A 19,921-nucleotide genomic window follows, 5' to 3' on the forward strand; every position below is an offset into this window, starting at 1 on the left:
CACCCCGCTTATCTCCTCACCAATGAGCTCCTAGGAAGAGATGGGAGAGGTGGATGTGTACTTACATATGGGCCCCAAATTTTTTATTTGTTCTCATTAGGATGCCACGTCAACGAAACTGGTCATCCATCCTATCATAGGATCTAATTTAATCCGATTTTGCAAGTTGGGGAGAAGGGGTGGTAAAATTTCTGGTGTTATGGTTCAGAATTTAAACTCCACGGGAAGACGAGGGACAAAGGCGGGAAGACGAGGGACAAAGGCTGACTTGTTCCCATGCACATATGTGCTTACCTTGTGCCTTGTCCGAGCTGTTGGTGGCTTCGTGTGCGTTTAGAACTTTCGGCCCATCTCCATCTATAAAATGAAACAACACTATTTTTATCTCTCGAGGGGATATCCTCTGGTTGTTTGCATGTCATCTAAATAGTTATCAAAAAATTTTAAAAAAATTAACAACATAGATTAATACGAAATATATCACTCCACAAACATGCAAGACCAAATTTAACTTCTATAAGTTACAACAAAAATAACAAATTAAACTGAAAATAGTTATCTCACATTCGCAACTATATTTGTTATTTTTGTTACAACTTGTAGAAGTTGAATTTAAACTTACATGTTTGTGGAGTGATATATTTCATATTAATCTATGTTGCCAATTTTTTATCATATTGTTATGACTATTCAGGTGACGTGCACGAAACGAGGGGATATCTCCTCAAGAGATGATTTCACTTTCCCGATACTACTAACCTTGACCACTGCATTTTACTATCCACGTATAAACTCGGGGAAAAAATAATGTGCAAAATACGTACTTTTCTTGACAAACTTAGCGACAAAATTTACCTAGCTGCTGTGCCTTCTCCCGTTCTATGGATGTACCGACACTCGAGCGAACAACTTGTGGCATATGTAATCCAAAAATTTGCAGAGGCTGGGATTTTTATTCCATTATCTTAAAAAAATATAATCCAACAGGGCCCACTCGTCGGTGTCCCGTGTCCGCCACGCTCTCGCCATCTGCCTGTACCACTAATCTTCAAGCGAGCAAAGGCAAACCAAATCCACACAACCAGCGGCCCAGAGACGGCCACTCCCTCCCACCGCTCCTCCGCGCCACGCTTCCTCGCCGCGCGCGCGCCCGCCATCTCCTCGCCTCGCCGTCGAAGGCCCGCAATGCGGAACCTCCGCGCCGCCGCGCCTGCCTCCTTCCTCGCGCCGCCCGCGCCCCCTCTCCTCCTCCCCCCGTCGACTCCAACCCCGCGAGGTGAGCGCACACGGCGGTTGGATGGTTGCCTTGTCTCGCGTTCAGCTTCTACTCCGTGCTCATGCTCTGACGCGCCCGAGCAGGGGCTCTCACCGGCGAGCTAACTCCACGGATTTCATGGTTCTTGCAGGCGCCTTCACGGCGAAGGCTTCTCCTGCCGCGGCGGCCGCCCAGGCGCATGGCTGGTGCCCCTCGCCGCGGCGCGTGGGCCGGCTCCGGCGGCGCGCGGGAGCCGCTTCGTCGAGCGGTAACCTTCGTCAGTCGGAACTCCTCTCAGCAAACTGCGAAATTTGTTTTACGTTTGTGTGTGCTTTCCATTTGATTTTCGAACTGGTGTGTGTGGCAGTGGCGTCGGTGGAGGACGCCAAGAAGGACGTGCTCGTGGCGCTCTCCCAAATCATCGATCCCGACTTCGGGACGGACATCGTCTCGTGCGGGTTCGTCAAGGACCTGGAGATTAGCGAGGCCTTGGAAGAGGTTAAGTTGAAGGACACTTGCTGATGAAGCCTGGATGCACTGCTCGAACATTTGGCTTACTTTGGTCTCCATTTGGCTCTGCTTTTTCAGGTCTCGTTTCGTCTGGAGCTGACGACTCCTGCCTGCCCGATCAAGGACATGGTGAGTACAGTTCCTGTGTTGACGTGTTCAGTTATCTCCGTGGAACTATTCACTCTTTATCTTCAGTTGTCTCAAACAAAATAGCAGTAACTATATTGGTTTTGAGATAATAGTATCGGTTAAGCTTATCATTGGCATCTGATGAGATAGATGTATAAATGTGAACTGATTGGTTTATACTCCTATCTGTTTGTAAAAATGCTGTCCTATCCTGGTTTGGAAAAACAATTTGCGGCAAAATTGCATGAAGACTTGTTTTGCTTTGTAGTTTGAAGAGAAGGCAAATGAGGTTGTTGCAGCACTTCCTTGGGTCAAGAAGGTCAATGTTACAATGTCTGCGCAACCTGCACAACCAGCATACGCAGGGGAGCTTCCAGAAGGATTGCAGAAGATTTCGAATATCATAGCAGTTTCAAGCTGCAAGGCAAGACCTCAGGATAATAATAAATCAGTCCTTTTTAGTAGTAAGTAACTAAAAAACATTTTTTCCCAGGGAGGAGTTGGAAAGTCTACAGTTGCTGTAAATCTTGCATATACATTAGCTGGTATGGGGGCCAGGGTTGGAATATTTGATGCTGATGTCTTCGGTCCGAGCTTACCAACTATGGTTTCTCCTGAAAACCGGCTGCTAGTGATGGTAAGCTGATTGAATAATTGTGTTAACAAAAAATTAGTGGTTGCACTAATAATGGTAAACAGATTTACCTTTAGAACCCAGAAAGCAGAAGTATTCTTCCAACCGAGTATTTGGGCGTCAAGATGGTGTCTTTTGGCTTTGCTGGACAAGGAAGAGCTATAATGCGTGGTCCAATGGTTTCGGGAGTGATTAATCAGTTGCTGACCACTACTGATTGGTATGCAAAAGAGATACTTGACATCTTTATGAAGGCATCTGATGAACATAATAAAGCAGCCCATTTTTACCAGCTTAGCCTTTCGTAGATTCCCAATAATATTATTGGGTTCCGTTGAAAAAACTTGACTTTTTTTCTTCTTTTCATAAAGGGGCGAACTCGACTACCTTGTCATTGACATGCCTCCAGGAACAGGAGATATACACTTAACACTCTGTCAGGTGGTACCTCTAGCCTGAGTATTGTACAAATCACACGTGGTAACATCAACCATGCTTGTAGGCACTGTGAAATTTAACATGTCTGAAACATCAGGTAGCCCCATTGACTGCAGCTGTCATTGTTACCACCCCTCAGAAGCTTGCTTTCATCGATGTTGCAAAGGGAGTTAGAATGTTTTCCAAGCTGAAGGTGTGTAATCTTCATATCACTGTTCATTTTAATTGTAATCTACCGTGCTTACTATTCGTGCATCAATTTGTTTCTGCTTCATCTTCATCTTCTTTGTGAAGGTTCCGTGCGTTGCAGTTGTTGAGAACATGTGCTACTTCGATGCTGATGGAAAACGATTTTACCCATTTGGGCAAGGTTCTGGAGCTCAGGCAAGAAAAGTTTTGATGCACATTTAGCACATTCTCTTGAATATTTTTTGAATTGCGTCAGCATTGCAATTATTTCAGGTTGTGCAGCAGTTTGGAATACCTCACCTCTTCGATTTGCCGATACGGCCAACTGTAAGCTCAATCCCACCTATCTTGTACAAGGATAAAAGTGAGTGCAATGATCACAGTTTGGTATAATTTACAGCTTTCAGCGTCTGGAGATACTGGAATTCCTGAAGTAGTGGCTGATCCACAAGGGGATGTTGCTAAGACGTTTCAGAATCTTGGAGTTTGTGTTGTTCAGCAGTGTGCTAAAATCAGACAACAGGGTAAGTTAGCAGTTCACAAATTACAACCTAGAATATGTAAAAGTAGTTCATACAATTTATTTTCTTGGTGAATTCGAACTAACCAAAATTTAAACAAAACGAAGAAAGAAGTATACCAATAAATACTGCCAGCTTTCTTATTCCCAAAAAAAATAAATACTGCCAGCTTTTGTTCAAAAAATGTATTACAGCAAAACAGATATGTTTCTTTTTTTACCAAGTTTTTCTCCTGTAATGATGTGTTAATCTTTTTCATTTTGCCAGTTTCAACAGCAGTTTCCTATGATAGATCAATTAGAGCAATCCGAGTGAAAGTACCAGATTCAGATGAAGAGTTCTTGTTGCATCCAGCAACAGTCAGAAGGAATGACCGATCTGCTCAAAGTGTGGTGGGTATACCTTTTCACCGTTTAATGTGTATTATTCTAACACTGGCATCGACTTCAAATGGCGTGTACAGTGCTTATAATTTTCAGAAACTAAATCATGTAGTCTGTATTTTCAGAAACCAATATTTTCACAGCTGCCCTTGTTTTGCACAAACTAAGTAGTTCTTGTCTGCAGGACGAATGGACAGGTGAGCAGAAAGTACAATATGGTGATATACCAGAAGACATTGAACCTGAAGAGATCCGTCCTATGGGAAACTACGCAGTTTCTATAACTTGGCCTGATGGTTTTTCTCAGGTAATGTAATACAAAATAAAGATTATTTCATGTACAGTAGACTTCCGAAATTCATGTAGATGGATTAAATGGAGATGAAATGAACATGAATCTGATTCTCTGCAGATAGCACCTTATGATCAATTGGAAATGCTTGAGAGGCTTGTGGATGTTCCTCGTGCAACAACAGCAGCAGTCTCTTCATGATAGAGTAGAGATAATGTTCAGTCAGAAGGGGCAAGAAAACAAACTTTTGATACAATCGACTTTCAGAGTTTCTAGGATTACAGGGAAAAGAAGTGTGATTACTGTAACAGTGTACAATGAGCAATATTTATTGGAATAGAAGGCATTGTTTTTTCTTACTTTTGGTCCATTTGAAATGCTCTGAAGTCTGAAAAGGGGGATTCAAGATGTGTTTCCACCATCCATATTCCACATATCGACCAAAAGGACATGTAAGAGTCTTCTGAGTTACTGCTAATGAACTTTATTGAATTATCTCTATTAGTAATTTCCGAAGTCATTTCAAGCTCTATCATTTTGCTCTTATCCAGACAGTTTATTAGGAAACAAATAACTTGTAGGTAAAACTTTAATATACATGTCTTTAGCGATTCAAAGACAAATAATATAAAATAAACCATGAAAAAGAAAACCATAAAATCGAATTTAAAATTAAGTTTTAAAATTCAAAGTTTGGCTAATAAGCATAAGCGAAACAACAGGGTTGTTCTATCATTTGCCAGGTAGCTACACAAAATTCTGGAAGATCCACACTTCATTCTAGTTATCGACCACATTAGATTCTTCCACAACGAGTTAGAAAAAAAAAAAACTTGGAAGCACTTTTGCTTACCAGTTCTGGTTTTGTCAACCGGGCCCGTCATACAAAAATTTTGAAGTTGCATAACTCAGAGAACCAATCGACACGTTTAGACTTTTCAGATGTCATCACTAGCCTTAAGCAATATCACCTCACCTCTCAGCTATGTTTTTGTCAGCAAAAATATCATAAAGAACCAGTCCAAAGTTTGTATCCAATTAGGAATCCAAAAAAAAAAAAAAGATGTCTTCATTAATTGCAATCTTCTAAGAGTGAGTAAAATGGGATTTATATAAATGAGTTGTACAAGTTGTGCTTATGTGAAGGAGAGAAAAGAGAAGAGAGAAGAGACAAGAAAAGTTGTAGATTTATAGTTGGCTGCAACACAAGTTCTAATAACTATGTGAGAGATGGATGGATTAGGTATTAATGATGCGGTTTATATGTACAAATAATTATTGCATGAGTGTATTATTAGGTTGGCTATAGATAATGTTTCATTTTTTAGAGTTAGTAGTTGGCTACATTATTAAACTTGCTCTAATTGCTCCTCCAGAAAGGATGTGAAGAGGAAGTAATACTATGCAAATCTGCACGGCACATGATATGTTCTTTATAAATTTAAGCCACTTGTGCTCCGACCAACTGTACAAAACCGGAGACTTCATGCTCATAAGTTTTTTCTTGAAAAAAATAAGTGATAAAGTCTTCTGGTTTCCTGCTCTTCCGATACAACCCTTTCTTAACTTCTGCAGCCTGAGTCAGCGCCAACAAAAAATTGCCCAAATCATGCAACTGGAGCTTCCATTTGATCTGATGCAGTTCGTTGCCCGCACAATCTTTTAAACTATTGTTTTCATCGCTTGTTAAAAAAAGTTAGATTCCTTTCTTGACTTGATCTTGAAACTTAAGTCGTCTGGTTGGCTAATAAACGCTCTTGCTATGAGGAATTCATTTCAGAGTCAGAAGTGCAATGAAGATGAGGATGATCCTCAGCAGGAGATGATATGCAAAGAGTAGTTTTTATCTCCGGGTAATGTTCTTTCTGCTTTTCTTTAGTTTCTCCTCTGATTCTTGTAATGTGAAATTGTGAATACGCGATTGATGTATCACGGATTTATGGATCACATTGTCAACTATTTGGTTCACTGTCGATCCTGAGCTCTAGAGAATATGATTAGACAAAAGTTCTCTTCCTGCTGCACACAAAGGTTCTGTACAGAATGTGGATACATCCATGCAGCAGGATACTGCAGAGTGGAGCTGTTAAGTTAAGAGGAAAGTGGGAATCTTGGTCATATAATCAAGTAGAGCGGTTTAATCTGTAAATTTCTGTCCTATGACACTGAGACTAACATGCAAATTTCTTCCCTTTGTTGTGCAGAGCAACCGAGCAAGAAAAAGATGGGCAAAATGCCGTCACAGAAGGACATCTTTGAGGTGTCAGGGCCTACGTACTTGACATATGTGAATTGGTAGTTTGCTGATTCCCTCTTTTCCATTGTTCCTTTTTTTTTTTTACTTTTTTAAAAAAACTTTCCAGTTTTTGGTTGCAGATTGCTCTGTTTCCTTGAAGAATTTGCATTGTCTAGTACCATGCTTAGATTTCTAACTTTGTTTTTGAAACCCCGAGATTTCTAACTTGCAGTGCTGAAAGCAACTAAGCATAAAAAAGATCGTATATTTTGTGAAAGAAAACAAGCAGGAACCTGTATTGGGAACCATTGATCTGATCACCTTTGAGTTCTGATGGTTTTCCTCCGGCCAGGAATTGCCCGCACCACCAGCGATCCGTCATGGCGAGCCTCGTCCAGGGCGTGTACGTCATGGAGCGCGACCGGCAGTGGAACCGGCACGGCCACGACGCCCGCGCGCCGGCGTGGTGGAGGTTCTTCCACTTCGAGGTACGAGAGGTGCTCGTGGACGCCGCCGACTCCTCCATCTTCGGCGCCGTCTACGCGTTCCAGCCGCCGTGGCACCTCCTCGACCCCGCCGCCGCCGCCGCTGCCAGCGCGCCGCACTACGTCGTCGCGTTCCGCGGCACCATCACCAAGAAGGCCTCGGCGTCCCGGGACCTGGCGCTCGACCTCCAGCTCGTCCGCAACGGCCTCGACCGCACCTCCCGCTTCCACGCCGCCATGCGGACCGTCCACGCCGTCGTGGCGGCGGCGGGGCATCAGCATCACCACCGCGTCTGGCTGGCCGGCCACTCCCTGGGCTCCGCCATCTCGACGCTCGCCGCCAAGTCCATGGCCAGGGCGGGCGTCGCCCTCCCCACGTTCCTCTTCAACGCGCCGTTCCCGTCGGCGCCGGTGGAGAGGATCGGCGACAGGCGGGTGAGGCAGGGCGTCCGCATCGCCAACAGCTTCGTCACCGCCGCCGCGGCCACCCTCCTGCACCATGGCAGCGGCGGCGGAGGCTACGACGCCTTCGCGGCGCTGGCGCGGTGGGTGCCCAACGTGTTCGTCAACCCGGGCGACCCGATCAGCGCCGAGTACGTGGGGTACTTCGACCACCGGAAGAAGATGGAGGACATCGGCGCGGGCGCCGTGGGGAGGGTGGCGACGAGGAACTCGGTGAAGGACCTGCTGCTGGGCATCGGCACGGCGGGCGGATGCGAGCCGCTGCACCTGTTCCCGTCCGCCGTCCTGACGGTGAACCGCGGCGCGTCGCCGGACTTCAAGGCGGCGCACGGGATCCACCAGTGGTGGAGGCCGGACCTGGCGCTGGAATGCGCCGCCCATTACTACTAATAAAGCTTGAAATTCGATCTGCACAATGCGGGGGAAAAGATGCTTCGATCAGGGATTCATTCGTCATTTCGATAACTCATCAATTCGTGTTAAAAAAAAAAAGAAGTTGTAGAGACAATGTGCTCTTGTTTCGTTAATTTTCAGATCGATCAACTAAATGAAGCTCGATCAGGTGCTCGAGGCGTGGCCATAGCCGCTAGGGAGGCGCATGGCATGGGGGCCTCCTCGACTCCTCGTGGCCGCAGCTTCTCCAACTCCATAGATGATAGATCGTGTCAATTGTCAAAGTGCCAAATCAGCAAGGGAATTTGCTAAAAGAAAAATATTGTGCAAGTTTTTTTGGGTAAAAAATAACATGAACTCTTATGGGGGAGGATTCTAAACCTGGAGAGGATGCCCCCTTGTCTATAGCGTGTGGCCTTTAGTGTTTACCAAACCATTTAGGGTGAGGTTACCGTTAGTTATGGTTTGACGGTTAACGTAAAAACCGTGCGGTTACCGTGAAGTATAGCGTGGCTTAAAAAACGTGCAGTATAGCGTGGCTTCAAAAACTGAAAAGATTATTGTACGTGATAACCGTGATAATAGCACCATAACCACATAGTGTTGTAATGCCTAGTAGTCTAACATTTAACATGACGGAAGGGAAAAGATCCCAAAATATTTTTAGACCATTACAAATGTACCAAAATACATCGGAATCACACATTTAAGTACGAGCTGAAACAACATTTGATAACTGTAGTAGAATTACACGTGCTTCAGGCTAACTTAAGAAGTGTATTAAGTTGAATCAAGACGTGCAACCTTTTAGCGCGAAACCGATCCGTTCCTTCTCCACGTCAAACACGACCCGGAATCCTTGCTGCTGCACGTTACCGATCACGCTGAGCCCGTCGTCCGCCGCCTCGAACCCCAGGCAGCGGCGGTACGACGCCGCCCGCCGCCTCCCGCCGTCCACGGGGAGGAAGTAGTTCTCCGGTGGCAGCGCCATGTCCGCGCCGCCGGCGAAGTGCAGCACGATCAGCGGCGCGCTCGCCGCCGGCCTCCCGCGGAGGTCGTAGCACGCGTCGAACACCGAGTGCTCGCCCGCCAGCCTCCGCATCCCGGCCGCGCGCGCGCGCGCGTCGAAGGCGTCGCGAAGCGCCGCGTACGCGTCCCTGGCGAACCGGGATATGGCCGTGCCGGAGTCCACGACGACGCCGCCCCGCCCCGTCGCCGTGTCCAGCGCGAGGCTGGCGTTCGAGAACCCGGTGACCCTCTCGCCGCCGACGCTGAACCCGGCCATGTCCACGTAGTACAGGCTCGGGCGCCGCGGGTTCGACAGCAGGGCGGTGAACGCCGTGGACGGCGGCTCCGGCGTGCGGCCGAACACGAGGTACGAGCTGCGCGTTGAGCGCGACGTCCGGTCGCCGAGGCAGTACTCGAAGACGCTGCCGTACGCCGGCGCCACCTGCGTCGAGATGGATATCTTGCCGCGGCCGACGCCGAGCAGCCCGGCCGCCGAGTCGAACAGCCCCTCGTTGTCGCGGCCGCACCCGAGCGTGACGTTGTTAACGTACGTGTCGTTGGCGAACGCGAGCTTGTCGGTGGCGAGGTCGCCGGTGCTGGAGGAGCCGTCGCCGTAGGCTACCATGTACCTGCAGCCTCCTCCGGCGGCGCCGCCGCTGTCGCAGCCGGGGAACCGGAGCGCGCGGCACTGCGGTGACGAGCAGGGGACCCGGCGGTACGTGCTCGAGCGGCGCGGGTCGAACACCTGGCCCCTCTGGGCGTAGCAGCGGCGGCAGGGGCTGCACTGGAGCCAGACGAGGTCGCTGCCGGTGTCGATGACGAGCATCGCCTTGGTGGACGGTGTGCCGACGCCGACGAGCGCGAAGTACTCGCCGCTCTCGAAGGGGATCCCGGAGAAGACGGGTGAGTGGAGGCGGCCGGTCGCGTCGACCAGGGACGCGTAGCGCGCGGCGTCGGCGGCGAGGCGTTGGCGGAGGAGGCTGCCACGCTTGGCGCCGGGCGGTGGCGGGAAGAGCGCGTCGCGGTGGAAGACCGGGACGTGGAGTGTTCTTGGAGGCTGGCATGCGTTGGCGACGGGGAGAAGGACGACGAGGAAGAGGAGCAACGTTTTGAGCGGCGCCATTGAGGAGGGCGAGGTGGTGATCAAGGTGGTAAACGGATGGAGCAATGCGATGGCAGTGTTAATGAAATATGGAGTTTTTGAGAGTGAAGGCCATTGAAATACTCAATCAATTGAATAGATTGCCCGTTGAGGTCCGGATTCTGGCCAGCAGCAGTTTCATGAATTAAATTAGCAGTATTAATGTGCAAATTAATTGCAAGTGATCACACACACCAGGACACTAACATGTCTAAACTCCAAACAGAGTATAATAAATAAACCATATGTTATATAGATATAATAAATAAACCAATTAGTTTGTCATGGCTGTTTCACATGTATGCTGTTTGGTGGCATAACAAGAATAACAAAACTTGGTCTCGTGCCGAAGAGAAAAACTACTACTATCTCCTTGAATTATAGGAATCTAAGATCAGACTAGACATATTCTACTAAGTAGCAAATTAACACAATATCTTACTGATGATGTATGACTAGTGTGTGGTCGTTCTTGCTAGAAGTAAGAGGTTAGACATGGTAGCCTGTGAAAGTAAATCCTCTACCAACGACTTCACCACCAGCAAACCATGCTATCAACTCAATACCAAACAATGTTGCAACGCCAATATCCTCGGTCTTTAGATTTAGATTCTTCCTGTTTTTCCACAAGAGCTTTGCGCCATCAACCTCTTTCCAGAACGACTCGTAACGGCCAGGGATGCTGCAAGATCGAAACATCAACTTGTTAGTATCTCATCGGTGTACGATGGCTGATAAACCATGAAAAAACATAAACAAAGTAAACAAAAATAATTTGTAAGTAGAATTTTTTTTATATTTGTGTTCTTAACGATTTAAAAATCAATAGTGAAAATAAAATACGATGAAAAATACCTCAAAAATCGATTAAATTACGTTTCAAAATTTAAATTTTAGTTGCGGCTAATAAGCCAACAAACAAATTTAGTAAGTGGTGATATTTAACTTTTCCAAAGAAATACATTATGTTCAACTTTTTTTTTTTGTTGTTGTTGAGTTCATCTTCGGCCGACAGCGTAACACTTCCATCATCTAAAGAGTGCCGTTCTAAGAAGTTTATTATTGTACAAAAAAAGTAAGCTCACATAAAACCGATGTTTTCAAAGAAGAAATAAACGAAGTCCTTGCACAAGCCCCATACCGAACTAGAAAAGATTGCGCAGAGAGATTGAAACCATCAGCTACCTTTCCTAAACATGATCGAATACAGAGTTCCTTCTCAACAAGTAAGGCATGAATACAAACTCGTATGTAAATTAAGAAAATAGCATTCAACATCTATGATTTACTCTCTCCGACCCTCAGAAAGTTTATTACTCCCTCCGTATTTTAATGTATGACACCGTTGACTTTTTAATCAACGTTTGACCATTCGTCTTATTCAAAATTTTTATGCAAATATAAAAATACTTATGTCATGCTTAAATAATATTTGATGATAAATCAAATCATAATAAAATAAATTATAATTACATAATTTTTTTGAATAAGACGAAATGTCAAACGTTTGTTAAAAAGTCAACGGCATCATACATTAAAATACGGAGGGAGTATTAGCAGCCAAATATTTAGTAGATGTGAAAAGACGAATATGACATCCATCTTCTCCCTAGGCTAGCTTGTACATTCGACTATACTTTTGGCACGTCCAACCTCTCTAACGCCGAGTTTAGTTCCAAACTTTTTTTTTCAAACTTCTAACTTTTCCATCACATCAAAATTTTTCTACACACATAAACTTCCAACTTTTCCGTCACATCGTTTCAATTTCAACCAAACTTTCAATTTTAGCGTGAACTAAACATACCCTAATTAATAACGTTTGCACCTGAAGATTGGAGATGCATTGGCAATCTACAACTAAAAATATATATATAAAAAAAAGGACTGAAGAACCCCACATCTAAAAATAATAAGCTCTTCATGAGCAAATACTTCAGTGTTAGGACGGAGGGAGAAAAACATGGTGGTGGTCTTGGCGCGACAATAATTCTCATAATAATGAATTGAGATTCTCTTTTCACAATCCTTCAAAAAGCATAGGGCCGGTATCATAAAACAGTACAAACCTTTTGTATCTTTCTGTAAAACCACTCAATATTAAAGTTTAATCAAATGTCTTCAGACTTAAGATTAAAACTACTCTAATATTTGTTATCAAATTTTTAGTGTCAAGAACCGTAAAACCAATCTACTTTTCAATTATAAATCCTTAGTAGTAGGTTTCGGTTGTAACTATACAATCTGTAATCGCACCAATTAATTAATTAATATGTTCATCTACCAAAAAAAAGTTCAGTTGGCATCAAAGAAGCTAATCAACGTACGTCAATGGAGCGCAAAAGAAAAAAAAAAGATCGATCGAGCTAACCAAAATCAATCAAAATCAATGCTGATCGATCTATCACTCGATAGGGATTAGGGAGGGGACCTGGCGAGGCGGGTGTAGAAGAGCTGCTTGGAGAGCTCCTGGCACGTCTGGATGGTGGGCGGGTCGACGACGTAGCGCTTGTTCCGCTCCATGAGCTCCTCGTGGAACGCGCGCCCGTGCTTGGCCGCGCTCCTCGTCGCCTCGCACGCCCTCGACTGCAGCTGCCTGCTCCCCTCCACCACCGCCTTGTTGTACGCGCACCCCTGCCTCGCCGCCACCCTCGCCGCCTCCCGCGCCGCCGACCCCAGCGTCGCCAGCTTCGACCCCAGCGCCGCCATGGCCGCCGGATTCATCTCGCTCGAACAATCCTGCTACTACCACCATGCACGAAGCCGGATCATTATTAGATCGCAATTATAATTAGAGATTATAAATAACAAAAACACCGGCGGTACAGAGATTCGAAGCTATCACTGGTTATTATTACCTTCTTTCGCTTTGATCACCGGGAATCCGGGATTGGAGGAAGGAGGCGACGTACGAGATGGCAGAAGAGGACGGTTTAATTTGCGTCTTTGCGGCAATGTGGCGGCTATGGCAGAGGGGGTGTGTGTTCTTGTAGCGGCGCTCTTGGCTTGGAGGAGAGGTTAGGGCCCGCTTTGCCAAGGGAACTCCATTAAGCCTACGATAACAAAACGGGATGTATCTCTTTCTGAGAGTTGTCAATAATAATCTCTTTTACAGTACCCCTGCCATAGCACGATTCCCACTTCCAAGTTCTAACACGAAGAACTTCGGTGACCACCTGAAGAGTCCCTTGGTGTCACGTGCATTCTCTGCCGATCCCTCTCCGGTCTCCACCGATCAATGAGCGAGGCTGCGGCGGTGGAAGCTCGAGCACAAGGTTACTCCATAGGATGCAAATGCTTTATGACTGGCCTGACGATGCATGGGTCTTCAACTCAGGGTTGTCTTCAGCAGAAGTGATAATTCTACGACACAGAAGTTGAGTAGGATGCTTGCTGAAATGACACAAACGTCGTTGTTCGAGTAAGCCATCACCTTTTCCGTGTTAAAACATCCGCAGATGAAATTTCCACACTCTTCTCTAAAAGGTGATGATCAGTCCACTTTGTCTTCAGAAAATCTAAACATAAACGCATGTGCAAGGGGCCTAAACAATATCTAAATCAGGTGACTTTTTGGACAGTTGTATTGCTGCCGTTTCTAGTTCTGTTGAATTGAAATATGCAATGGGACTATGAACATTATGACAGCACAGGGAACACGGCGCGCCAGGAAGCTCCAATAATGGACACAATAAAATGTTTAGTGAAGGGTAAAGATACAGCGCACAAATCGCGCTTAAGGCGAATCTTTGCATAAACGAAGTTAATATGTTGAGTTACAATGTAAAGAAAAACTCGTTCCAACACTGGTCTCGTCCATTGATGTGGAACTGACATCAACACGACCTGGGTATACATCCTTCCAGGCACAACAATAAGTTTGCAGATCCGAGCACAACGCCATTCTTATTTCGGATGAAAATTAGGGTCGAAAGAAATAAAACAACCAAGAGCAGTAGCAAGCATTGCCTCACTTTGTCCACCAGTGAAGGAAATCCTTGCGCCTGTTGATCTTCTTTTGGAGCTGGAGGACACCATACAGTAAAGCTTCAGCAGTTGGAGGGCATCCAGGGACGTAAATGTCCACAGGAACAATACGGTCGCATCCACGCACAACAGAGTAAGAGTAATGGTAGTATCCACCACCATTGGCACAGCTGCCCATGGAAATAACCCACCGAGGCTCAGGCATCTGATCATAAACCCTGTGGAAGAAGTTACCAATGCCATTAGCATTATAAAATTGTGAGCAGGTAAGAAAGGTTGAATGGTCTTTTGACAAAACCATTCCCAAATAGCAAAAGGCACAACAGAAGTTCTTCACGAAATCTTAAAAAGCATGTTTGAAAAAAAAGAAGAAGGAAGTAGCACCCTAAAATTAATAGCAGATAACCAGAGGATACACAAGAAAAGCACTGATTTCCACAAAGGCCATGGCATTCATACAACAAAATAATTTTATTTGATTTCAAACACTCAGAACAACACGCCACTCCTTTTGCTGGTTTCTGGACATTTCAGAGAAGCACATCAATACAAACTACACCTTGCTGATCAGAATTAGATTTTTCTTTGCTTTCTAGAGTTATAGATTCTTGGAGAAGCAAATCCATGCTTATGCAAATAATCAGGGCATATATTTGTTTTTTTTTCTACCGTGGAGCACTATATTATTTTTTGAAAAAATTGGTATCGAGACAAGCAAATCTTAAATAACCTAGGTACAAGTGTTGTTAAGGCATAAGGTGTTTTGAGGCAACACAGTTGCACACCACCGCCTCAGCATCATAGGGCATGAGGTGTTGTGAATTGTGATGTCATATGAGGTGACTAAGGTGTGATTAGTGGAGAATATTGTAGAAAAATCAGCAAGAGCAAAGGGGAAATTGATAAAAGGCCCAATAAGCCAAGCAGCCAACCCACCAAAGCTAACATTAGCTTCATACCCACGTGTTCTACGTATGCCCTAAGAGGCATCATACTCCACCAGCCACCAGCCACCAGCCACCAGCCATCAGCAGAGGAGGCACTAGCCGCCATCTGGCTGCCGACCACCTTTGCATGAGCTCAACATCTCAGGCTGCTACCACTGCCATGGCGCCATTGGCCCATTAGAGCTCGATGCCTCTGCTCACCTCATTGTCCGTCGCCGCCACCAGAGAGATTCAAAGGCTCCGGCAAGCTGCAACAACTGCGATCTTGAGCTAGATCTGATGGTAGTGGCGTGGGATCTGCAACAACATATATCCTGCAACCGCCTTTACCACTATGGCGATGCCATAACAATGCCTTAACAACCATGCTATGTACCCACAATATCTAATTCACCAGCAAATACGTTTTTTCACTAATGAGTAATCGACAACGTAAACATCAAATCAATTTATGTTACACATATATCCTGGAAGTCAAACGCAATGCTTTAATTAAGTTAACATTTAGCACCACTGAAGCTTGAACGCATAAGCATTCCAAGTCTGATCCTCCATGAATGCATAGGTCCTCAAATCAAATCCAGCAAGACTTTAACACCAAGCCATCAAATTGGGATCCACAGGCAGTGGTATATGGTTCTAAAATCAAATCCAGCCAGTGTTTAACACCAAGCCATTGAATTGACCCTATATATTTATCAAGTCGATTTATCCTCTCAAATATCTGCAAGGCCATATAGGGCGTATGCTAAGTTATCCTAAGTTATGGTGGGTTGAATGATCCACAATCTTCATTGGCATACTTTGAATCATGCCAAAATATTTAGACTAATGCACTATTGATGCTGGAAGGAGGTTTCAATTATTCACCGCACTATCCCATTTGTCCTGTCCGGGCATTCAGAACATTGGTGCTTGTGTCGAATTTGTGGCAAGTTTCCAAATGACATTAAAGGTGGGGATTAAGGCTTTTCGGATTATGGCTTTTCTACACTACAGAATGACATCACATTAGCTATTGAGTCTTTTTCACCCTAGCAAGATAATTTCCAAGATCTAAAAGCTGGGCAACACCAAATTCCCAGATCGGAACACAGGAACGCGAAATCTGAGCAGCCGAGGGGAGGAAGGTGGTACTGACTTGCGGAGCGCGGGCGCCATCTTGTTGGTGAGCGTCCCGGCGACGATCATGCAGTCGGACTGTCGCGGGGATGGGCGGAAGATGACGCCGAAGCGGTCGAAGTCGTAGCGGGACGCGCCGGCGTGCATCATCTCGACGGCGCAGCAGGCCAGCCCGAACGTCATCGGCCAGATCGACCCCCTCCGCGCCCAGTTCATGAGGTCGTCCACCTTGGAGATCACGAACTCGGCCGCCTTCGACTGGGGCGCCGGCGGCGGCGCCCCCGCGTACCTCGCCGGGGCTGCGCCCGCCCCCGTAGCGGCCGCCGAGTACGCCCGCGGCGCCGAGAGCAGCGCCAGCCGCGCCGTCCGCGGGAGCAGCGCCATCGCCGTCGTTCGCGGTAGGGTTTCCTCGCCGCCCGCGCGTGGAGGAGGAGGAGGAGATCGAGGCGGATCCGAGGAGGTCGGAGAGAGAGAGGAAGCGTAGGAGAGGAGAGGCGATGGGTGGTGTGCGTCACGACGCGCGAGAGAGGCCGGGCTGCTGATGGGCCCAAACCCAACAATAGCCCGTTCCATTGTGGGCTTATCTCTCTCGACGAGGCCCATCGTTTGATGGGCCGTTGCAAAGACGAAGACGACGTGGGCTGAAGCTGGCCGTCGCGGCCCACTCACCGGGAGGTCGCCGTCGTCGAGGGTCGGAATCGAGTAATGGGAGGGTGGCACGTGTGTGAACGGCGAGCTGTGGGAGCCAGTGGCTGCAGTTCAATGGCGTCCACTGCACCTTTCTCGTGGATCGACGAGGAGCGCAACAGAGAGGGGAGCAGAAACGATGCCCAGCATATGCCTAGAATATGTGCCTAAAATTTGGTGAGAAGCTGAATCCGGTGGCGAACCTGCCGGGGAATATCTCTTTCAATCAGTGTCCAAACTTTCAGGTTCACGAGTACCGGATACGCGAAGATATCATCGTATCTTCTCGCTCGGTGAAAGCGCAGGAGATGGCGGTTCCGCCGCCCGTGTGGCGCTTTCCGAATTGCTAGATGAATTTTCTCGCGCCACATCTTTGCTAAACATGCGAAATACGAATATCGAGCTGTGGAACATCTCAAAATTTCGGTAAGAATATGGAAATATTGGACCTACATGTTAGGACGGTAACTGTGCGGTTGGGCATCCGCAGGCAGCTAAACTGATCTAGTCTATTAAGCTAAAAATATGAGATGAACTTATGGGTTGGAGTACGGTATCCAGCTTGCAAATAATAAGCCTGCTCGGTACGTTTGAGCTTGTCATCTTAACAAGCCATCTTATCTCGGCTCGGCTCAGCTCTTTATCCTCAACGAGCTAAAAATCTATCTCGGCTTCGCTCATAAGCTGACCTATTAAGCTTTTTTAACATATTATTTCACCTTCATAATTTCAAATTTACTACTTTATCATAAATAAATAATAAATACTACTACCTAATAAATAATTTATTAAATACAGTTATTTTGAATGTAATTAAGTGACTAAACATTAGTTGATAAGCACTAAAAACTATGGTGATCTATTGTACTAACAAGTTAAACTAGCGGCTCGCAAGCTAGCTTGTTTGATTCACAAACTGAAAGCCTAGCTTGCTAAACTTTTTTAAGACTGCAAGTTCGAGTTTATCGGAGCCACAAGCTTTTTTTTCCACACAAAAGACAAAAGCTGAGTGACCGAGAATTGTATTATGCGCATGTTTTTATTTATAGCTCTTCGTAGGCTTCTACTTTATTCCACTGTTATCGGAACCATCTCTTTCCTTGCATATAAGTATATGAGACGAAGATTCTACTAATAGTATACAATAATCACAAATTAACCAAACCGACTTTGGGTGAGCACGTTCTTTTGACGAAATGGGTAAAACATTTTAGGCGACAGACAATTAATTATCACCAAAATTCAGACTAGTCAATTCACTGTCAGGAATGTTTTACTTTTTTTTCTTTTAAGATAATAGAAATAGATTACATCTGAGAGAGAGAGAGAGCCAAGCCAAATGTTTTACTTCAATTGATCGGACAAGATACAATGAGCCTCTACTAATCGCAGGCTCAATCACGCGTAGCGCAAAAATCAGTCAATAGTTAAAATTATACCCGTATCGCAATCCTCACACACACATTGTTCGAGCTAGCCGTTTCGCGCTCGAAATCATGCGTACGTTCGTCGCCGCCATTGATCAGTTCTTGATCCGGAGCGTCATGGGCATGCCGTCCTGCACGGCGACGGCCGGCAACGACTCGAGCTTGCAGTCGAGCGGCGGCAGGTTCCTCTCCTCGAGGAGCACCCTGCCGACCAGCCGCAGCAGCGTCTCCTCCATCTCGGCGCCGTCGGCCCACGGGTGCACCTCCGCCTGGAGCAGCGACGGGTCCTCGCAGATGAGCTCCCACACGGGGAAGCCCCTGCGTGGCATCATGAAGTCGTCGCGGCCGAGGCGGAGCGACGGGCAGTAGTCGCCGCGGCCGTCGCCGAGGTAGATGACCCTCTTGCCGGCGGCGCCGGCGGAGGCGCGGATGCGGTCGAGCACCTGGCCCTTGCACATGTTGGGCGGGCAGATCCCGAGGCCGCACCCGTGCGGGCCGGCGTGGAAGTCGTGGTACGGCGCGATGCGGAGGCGGCCGGTGGCGGCGTCGACGGCGCTCGGGTTGGTGTTGATCTCGGAGAAGTAATCCGTGAGGCCGTGGTGGTCGAGGATGGTGTCGATGAAGAAGCGGTTGGCGTCGCTGAGGATCCGGAGGTCGCAGCCGAGGCCGTAGCAGGCCTTGATGGCGGCGACGACGCGCGGGTCGAGCGGCGCCGACCTGAGCACGCCCGCGACGTCGGCGAGCGACTTGCCGCGCGCGTGGAGCTCGCCCATCATGGTGTCCATGAGGGTGTTCCACGGCATGGTGGGCAGCAGCCGCTCGAACTCCTCCGTCGCGCCGAGCCCGTCCACGACCCAGTTGTCGCTGTCGACGTCGATGATCGTCTTGTCGAAGTCGAACACCACCACGATCCCGGCCATCTTCTTGGTCGAAATCGCCTCGCTCTCTCTCTCTCTTCTACCCACGAGAAGTGGTTTTTGTTGTTGTTTGCTTGCTTTGATCTGATGAGGAGAATGGGAGGCCGCGGGGGGGTCGGCTTATATACCGGGAGCGCGGGAGGGCGAGGGGGGAGATGCCGAGCGAATATTACGAAGATGCGCGGGTGGGAGTAGGGATTGTGGGAGGAAAATGAGAGAAAACACGAGTTTCCGGAAGCAGCCGAGAGGCCCGCGGGAATGGGATGCGGGGTTGTGTCTTTCGGTTTCGCTTTTCGTGCGGCCGTTGCGCGGTTGCGCGCCTGCGCGCTTGCGGCTCGCGTTGCGGACTTGCGGTGTGTGGGGGAAGGATCCGGAGGGGAGCCGCGAGGGGAATATCCTTCTCGGCTTCTCGCGCCGCGTGTGCCGCGGTGGACCGGTGGTGGCGGTCGCTTTCGGCGCATCTATCTTTTTGGTGGCTCTGCCGGTTCCCCAGGCGAGTGGTATATGTGTGGAACAATTGGTTTTTGATCCGCAGTTGGGTTGCCACAATCTGCTGCGGTGAGAAACAATCTCTACGTGTTTCTGAGTTTATACGCGGCTGAATTGGAGTACTTATTGGGAAAAAAAAGGAATTGAGATATTCTTACGCACGAGGTATATAAGGGTATAGTGCAGAGAAAATGATAATTTTTGGATGCCAGGAGCTAAGTACAAATACTGTAGTTTATGGTACAGGATAACAGGGGTCACGTTTCTGA

At 47.1% G+C, this 19,921-nt stretch overlaps 6 protein-coding genes across 8 annotated transcripts; 2 read left to right on the plus strand and 4 right to left on the minus strand.

The window, feature by feature from the left end:
* Positions 1-1,074: 1,074 nt before the first annotated feature.
* On the plus strand, positions 1,075-4,710 carry LOC127762534 (fe-S cluster assembly factor HCF101, chloroplastic). 2 transcript variants are annotated; one of them, XM_052287043.1, is made up of 15 exons: positions 1,075-1,276; positions 1,407-1,532; positions 1,623-1,753; positions 1,844-1,894; positions 2,163-2,318; positions 2,388-2,531; positions 2,606-2,748; positions 2,900-2,969; positions 3,064-3,159; positions 3,261-3,350; positions 3,429-3,482; positions 3,556-3,679; positions 3,944-4,068; positions 4,244-4,366; positions 4,472-4,710. In XM_052287043.1, exons 1-15 carry the CDS (start codon positions 1,186-1,188, stop codon positions 4,550-4,552), a joined length of 1,605 nt encoding a protein of 534 aa, XP_052143003.1. In that variant the 5' UTR covers positions 1,075-1,185; the 3' UTR covers positions 4,553-4,710. The 2 variants fall into 2 exon arrangements, with proteins under 2 accessions (XP_052143003.1, XP_052143006.1); XM_052287046.1 differs by having other exon boundaries at positions 1,407-1,523.
* A 1,396-nt stretch (positions 4,711-6,106) lies between these two features.
* On the plus strand, positions 6,107-8,173 carry LOC127759892 (GDSL esterase/lipase At4g10955-like). Of its 2 annotated transcripts, XM_052284110.1 has the most exons (3): positions 6,107-6,204; positions 6,556-6,646; positions 6,940-8,172. In XM_052284110.1, exons 2-3 carry the CDS (start codon positions 6,576-6,578, stop codon positions 7,922-7,924), a joined length of 1,056 nt encoding a protein of 351 aa, XP_052140070.1. In that variant the 5' UTR covers positions 6,107-6,204; positions 6,556-6,575; the 3' UTR covers positions 7,925-8,172. The 2 variants fall into 2 exon arrangements, with proteins under 2 accessions (XP_052140070.1, XP_052140068.1); XM_052284108.1 differs by lacking the exon at positions 6,107-6,204 and having other exon boundaries at positions 6,516-6,646; positions 6,940-8,173.
* Positions 8,174-8,717: 544 nt separating this feature from the next.
* Positions 8,718-10,058, minus strand: LOC127752525 (aspartyl protease family protein 2-like). The gene has a single exon (XM_052277965.1). It carries the CDS (start codon positions 10,056-10,058, stop codon positions 8,718-8,720), a length of 1,341 nt encoding a protein of 446 aa, XP_052133925.1.
* A 312-nt stretch (positions 10,059-10,370) lies between these two features.
* On the minus strand, positions 10,371-13,018 carry LOC127760265 (uncharacterized). Its single transcript, XM_052284491.1, has 3 exons — positions 12,935-13,018; positions 12,508-12,821; positions 10,371-10,758 (listed from the first exon to the last, which is right to left on the minus strand). The coding sequence occupies exons 2-3, from the start codon at positions 12,798-12,800 to the stop codon at positions 10,566-10,568; spliced, it is 486 nt and encodes a 161-aa protein (XP_052140451.1). The 5' UTR covers positions 12,801-12,821; positions 12,935-13,018; the 3' UTR covers positions 10,371-10,565.
* Positions 13,019-13,775: 757 nt separating this feature from the next.
* On the minus strand, positions 13,776-16,601 carry LOC127760737 (uncharacterized). Its single transcript, XM_052285036.1, has 2 exons — positions 16,152-16,601; positions 13,776-14,281 (listed from the first exon to the last, which is right to left on the minus strand). Exons 1-2 carry the CDS (start codon positions 16,514-16,516, stop codon positions 14,047-14,049), a joined length of 600 nt encoding a protein of 199 aa, XP_052140996.1. The 5' UTR covers positions 16,517-16,601; the 3' UTR covers positions 13,776-14,046.
* Positions 16,602-18,142: 1,541 nt separating this feature from the next.
* LOC127767323 (inorganic pyrophosphatase 1-like) lies at positions 18,143-19,265 on the minus strand. The gene has a single exon (XM_052292620.1). The coding sequence runs from the start codon at positions 19,164-19,166 to the stop codon at positions 18,342-18,344; it is 825 nt and encodes a 274-aa protein (XP_052148580.1). The 5' UTR covers positions 19,167-19,265; the 3' UTR covers positions 18,143-18,341.
* Between the last annotated feature and the right edge of the window lie 656 nt (positions 19,266-19,921).

Source organism: Oryza glaberrima, chromosome 1, assembly GCF_000147395.1.
Source record: "Oryza glaberrima chromosome 1, OglaRS2, whole genome shotgun sequence".
Taxonomy (NCBI): Eukaryota; Viridiplantae; Streptophyta; class Magnoliopsida; order Poales; family Poaceae; genus Oryza; species Oryza glaberrima.